This window comes from Leptidea sinapis, chromosome 39, assembly GCF_905404315.1.
Source record: "Leptidea sinapis chromosome 39, ilLepSina1.1, whole genome shotgun sequence".
In the NCBI taxonomy this organism is placed as follows: Eukaryota; Metazoa; Arthropoda; class Insecta; order Lepidoptera; family Pieridae; genus Leptidea; species Leptidea sinapis.
Genome location: NC_066303.1, coordinates 1100877 through 1106353, shown reverse-complemented (window position 1 = coordinate 1106353; position 5477 = coordinate 1100877). Strand labels below are relative to the sequence as shown.

At 36.9% G+C, this 5477-nt stretch overlaps 1 protein-coding gene across 2 annotated transcripts; it reads right to left on the bottom strand.

The window, feature by feature from the left end:
* Positions 1 to 201: 201 nt before the first annotated feature.
* LOC126976082 (uncharacterized) lies at positions 202 to 3062 on the bottom strand. Of its 2 annotated transcripts, XM_050824268.1 has the most exons (3): positions 2934 to 3062; positions 1712 to 2859; positions 202 to 748 (listed from the first exon to the last, which is right to left on the bottom strand). In XM_050824268.1, the coding sequence occupies exons 2-3, from the start codon at positions 2855 to 2857 to the stop codon at positions 656 to 658; spliced, it is 1239 nt and encodes a 412-aa protein (XP_050680225.1). In that variant the 5' UTR covers positions 2858 to 2859; positions 2934 to 3062; the 3' UTR covers positions 202 to 655. The 2 variants fall into 2 exon arrangements, with proteins under 2 accessions (XP_050680225.1, XP_050680224.1); XM_050824267.1 differs by lacking the exon at positions 2934 to 3062 and having other exon boundaries at positions 1712 to 2923.
* Between the last annotated feature and the right edge of the window lie 2415 nt (positions 3063 to 5477).

Here is a 5477-nt window from a genome sequence, read left to right as displayed (position 1 = left end):
CATCATTACAATTTGCATGTTTATTAAATATCAACAAAAACAAGATATATAAATAATTTAATGATTGTCTTTCATAACCAATAACATTTAATAACATCTCACTAAACAATAATACTGAGATAAGTATGTATACTTATCTAAAGTAAAGTAAATATATTTATATATATATATATATATATATATATATATATATAGAAATATATTCTGTGTGATATTTATATATATATATATATATATATAAATATCACACAGTGAATGCGGAGTGCTGTGACCTTATTTAAATTAATAATGACCATAATCATGGGTGTATACTTCAACACAATCAATACATCAACCATTTTACACTAGGTTAAAATGATGAATAAATTATTAATCTTTTTAATTTAGTTAATCCATCATCTTAGTGTACTAACTTTATAACAGAGTACTAAACGGTGGTCTCAAGCCCAGCAAAGAGGAGGTTAAATATCATTTGACTGATTAGGTAACTTAGTTTTGATACCAATGTCAAGCTTTTTTGATATCTGTAATATTTACGGAATAATTGCTATACACACTTAACAATTCCACCTTGTTGTCAGATCCTGGGGTAGTTTTGATCCTATGTGTCCTTATTTAAGAAAGCTACAGATTATTATCTAAGAACTTTAAAACTTCAGTCCCCAGTCTGCAAGATGTCTTTCAACTTCCTTAGTCTCTTGTACAAATTCATTTTGTTACTAGTAAAAGTATTCTTCACCATATGTTCCTGGAAAATATAATTTAAAAAAAATTAATTAACTCAAATCTCAAAGCAGACTCATGATAAAAGTATTTTTTTTATTTAAAAGGGGCAAATGGGCAAGAGGCTCACGGGATGGTGAGGCAACCGCCAATGGACATCTGCAACAACAGGTGTCAAGATATGTGTTAAAAATGCGAGTATGTTGTTTCCTTGAAGGTCGCTAAGTCGTATCGGTTCGGGAAAACAGCAGCTGGCATTTGAGTCGAAAGTGGCTCTGCTAGGCAAGAAATTTCTTGCAAAAAGGCGCGGTTGTTGAATGTCAGACATCTACGTAATGTGGGTGGTATTTTGCATTTTGACGTATTCTCCAGTGGTAGAATTTGGCTGCTGGAATCAAGAGATGACTTTATTGTCAATGATTCAAGCCACTCTTCGTTTTATTCGGTCAAAAGGAAGAAGTTGGTACTAAGGAGCACCCCCCCCTAGAGCTCAGAACAGTACTCCATGTTTCGCCTTATATAGTTGCAGGTTGTGGCTTGTAGTGAAGTACTATTTCGCCTTACCAAGTACACCAAGCTTGTGGGAGGCCAGTTTGGTCTTCTCTTCCAAGACTCTAGAGTATCAATGATAAATCCATAATCAAAGCAGAACGGTAGAGGTAACTGGTTATGGCAAATAGTACAAGCATTGGTAGCCTATAGAATGCTCCCGAAATATATGCAAGTTTATTACTTGCCTGATTTTTTTTTAATAGTTAAGTTTATTAAATACTAGCATGTTCTGAAAGAAGAATACTATAAATCCAAGTGGTGGGTCAAGTGGGCCAGTTTTCACACTGGGCCAGCATGATTGAGTAAGGCTTGATCACATGTACAGTATATGAAACAACAGCAATGAGGAATTACATGCTGAGACTATTTAAATCATTGTAAACAAACCTTAGTAGTACTTAGATTTACTAAAATAACATTTAAAGGTAACACTTACATCAGGAAAGAAATTAATTTCAATAAGGAACAGCTCAAAAAATGTAGAGGCAACAATTACAGGCCCAGATTTCCTTTCACATACATCCAACTGTACGGGAAACTTCTCATCGGGAAGCACAGTTAGTGTCTCAAATATTGGCATGGAAGCTTTCTTCTGACTAGACAATTTGTACAAAAGTATTTCTCCACTCCTCAGGCCAATCAGAACCATGTCAATATAAAAGAACAAAGCTGTGATTGGTGGGAAGTCAAGGTATAAATGTTGGTAGTCATTTGTTTCAATTTTGAACAAATTCCGTGAGTAGCATATGAAATTTCTATCATCTATAGCACATATATTTTTGATATGTTTCACCCATTCAATTGGGCAATTTATTGGTTTCTCCACAACACTATTTTCATCTATACATAAAATTTTGCCACAGTCTGTAAACAGGTATATAATATCATTATTAAACTGTAATTCCTTGATTTCATAATTACTGTGATAAATTAAGCTTGATGACAGGTCTTTCTTAAGGAGGTTACATTTGAACACATCTCTATTTTTATAAAAATGTAACAGGTCATCACTTAAAATAAAATTATCTGCAATAAATGTCTTTTCACATTCAAATGTCGGATCATTTACAGTTCGTTGAACATAAATAATTCCTTTTTTGACTAGTAATACACTAACAGTATCATTATTACAAATTTTTACACAATTTCTTTCTGGTAATGCCACAGGAATATATTTTAAGTGTGCCATATCATAGAACACTGTTCCTTCTGAGTCTTTTAAAGGTAAAATACCATAATTTATATCTAAAACATGTGATCTATCACGTAAATTAAAATTGTAGAATTCTTTTACGGTTTTCTCATAGGTTGTGACATCTGGCCACAATTTTAGGTTCCTATAAATGTGATACCAATTACTCAAATCCCCACACTTCTTCTTTGCTAAGTTTGATGATGTTTTAAATTCATTTTTACATAACTCATGCCATATATTGTCCGATCCATCAATAACATCCATCCATGTTTTACAGACTCTCCGACACCTTATGAGAGTGGGTCCATCAATTCTTAATAATATTTCCAAGAATGTTTCCACAGGTAGACAATTTATAAGTGCTATATTATCACTGGATTCACTCATGACTAGAATAAAAATAAATATAATATGAAACTAAATCGATTTATATTTTAAAATTAATTTATTAACATTCGAATACCTATAGATATCAGCAAAAGTCTGCCATCAAACAAATTTTTAAATCATTTTATATGTTACATTTAATTTAAAAAATAAATAGTTTCTGTAAAATACAACATCACAAAATTTAAATCTCGTGATGTTGATTGTTGACATTTACTATCTATCTAATGTTGGCAGCAGTTGCACTCATGTTCTGAGATTTTCAGCTCCACAGGGTACAGAGTCACAGAGTATTTTACTTAAAGACTGTTGTTCAGCTCAGATTCAGCTCTCAGTCGTAGGCACATTATGACTGTTTTCCAATTACAGCCAACACTAGAGCGCATTATGCGGCATAAGGCTTAACGTTGAGTGAAAAACTACCAACTACAGCAACGCTTCACACAATCGAGCACTCTCAAATCTCTTCCGCATCACGCGAAAGCAGTACTTAGTAGAATACATACCAACTCAGTGACAGAAAATTAGTGGGTGTTTTTTCTATAAGTTGGCATTGATCCAAATTTTATTTACTATAGGTAGTATTATTGTTTATATTTTTATCTTTTTTTAAAGTGAAACTTTTATTCCATCACCTCAAACTTTTTCGTCTGGGTGTTGCATGTCGCGTGACGGTCGGGCGGCTACTGTAGTTCGGAGCAGCTGTCCGTGTAGGCTATTACTCATTTGTGCCAGTGCTCCAAGCTATTTTGTTTTGTTTTTTTCAGTGTTTAATGTAAATGTTGTTTATTATATATACATACATATTGTTAACATATATATATTTATATATATATTGGCGCAAATACTACAACACACCTATTATAAAAACGAGAATAATTCAGTTAAACAACATGTCGTATGGTACGGACCTCTCTGGGACGTCGTAACGCTGCCCGCTGAATAAACGAAAGTAATAAAATACCTACTCGTGTGGTTTTCTTTAGAAGAACCAATGAGTGATCTTCCGCAAGATAGCAATTGTGATGTCAACAGTAATGACGTCACACCTTTTAAAAACAATACAGAGGTTCTTTCCTCGTCATCAGAAGCCCACTTCTGATCCGACATGATATCCCAATACGACCTGATCAACTGCGACCAACCAACATCCAGCAGAAGGGACCGTTGGTAGATAACAATACGCCATTGGAAGCAGGGCCACAAGGACTGCAAGCATACCCATATTATGGAAATCACATGGGAGGGATACCAAGTCATTTCTTGATGCAAATGATCGAGACGATACAGAAAATGTCGGTGCACTTATGTGCTTTATCTACCGAAGCGAAGATAAAGGATTCAAGTCTACTTGATTTGACTGGAACGAGTGCGCTGCAATGCGTAGTGCAGAACGACGTGTGATGTTACATAATACCTTGCGCAGTATTCGCATGATACAGTGACGCTTAAGGGCTGGAAGACCAATGTCCTTAAGACTGTGCGTCGATGTGACAAATTAGTGAGATCTTTATATTAACTTCACAGGGATAGGTCGTTTGGTCAGGTTCAACCGAACAAGATAACGGAACATGACACGATTGTATGGTATTGTATGGTATAGGGGCTCCTGTTTCCGCAATTAAACCACTAGCATGGGTCCATTTTGCGTGCAGTAATGGCCAGTTACGCCAACCAGCCCAGCTCCTTCCAAAAGTTCAAAACATTCCTGGGGTGTTCGCAGACTTCCTGGAGCGACCTCGTATTGGTAAAGGTTTTTGCCCGTTAGTTGGCCACCCCCGCACATTCCAGGATTACGTGAGCGACCGTACCATCTTCATCCAGACAGCCTCTGCACTTAGGACTATCCGTTACACCGATTGTGAAAAGGTGTTTGTTTAGTGATGTGTGAGCCGTTAGGGTGCCCATCATTATACGGATGTATGTCTGTTGAGGCTGATAAGTCTACGTGTCAGTTTGGGCGACAGTGCAGGTATCGCCTCCTTCGACTGTCTACAGCTTGAGACATTCATCCATCGGGTGTTGTGTAGGTCGTTGGTGAGAGAGCGTGTCAATGAGCGCATTTGGCTGAAGGCTGTGGCAGAAGTGGCAATGGACCAGTTACAAGATTTACCGATGCCCGCCTTGCAAGCTCATCCGCTGCATCATTTCCCAACGAACCGCTATGTCCCTTGATCCATTGCAGAGTCACCCGGTTATAAGAGGCAACTTGTTCCAGGGATTGGTGACACTCTTGTATTAGTGCTGAGTTGTAGGTACCTGCAGCGCTAGTAGTACCGCCATAATGTCAGAAAGAATTCTGATTCTGTGGCCATGTACTTTTCATCTTAATATTGCGCTGGCGGCTTCCTTGATGGCTACGCACTCACATTGGAAGATGGAGCTGTGTGTGCCCAAGGGTATGGAATATGTGTATTTTCAGTTCCTGTGAGAGTTCCGGCAGCAGTTCCAGTAGCTATTTTCGAGCCGTCTGTGTAAATTCTTAATTCATTTACACCTGACTGGTCAGCATCTTTCTCACATAGCTGTATGTGATAGTTCTTATGAAAAGCATGTGTTTTAGGTATCTTATCGCATGGTGTCTCACAGAGTGGATAGTCCTTTGTTACCCTATTCCAGA

Excerpts from the sequence above, each read along its gene's own strand:
- LOC126976082 (XM_050824268.1), bottom strand. The coding sequence starts at position 2,857 with ATGAGTGAATCCAGTGATAATATAGCACTTATAAATTGTCTACCTGTG. Across the intron at positions 749-1,711 it reads AAATTAATTTCTTTCCTGAT|GAACATATGGTGAAGAATAC; the intron begins GTAAGTGTTACC and ends TATATTTTCCAG.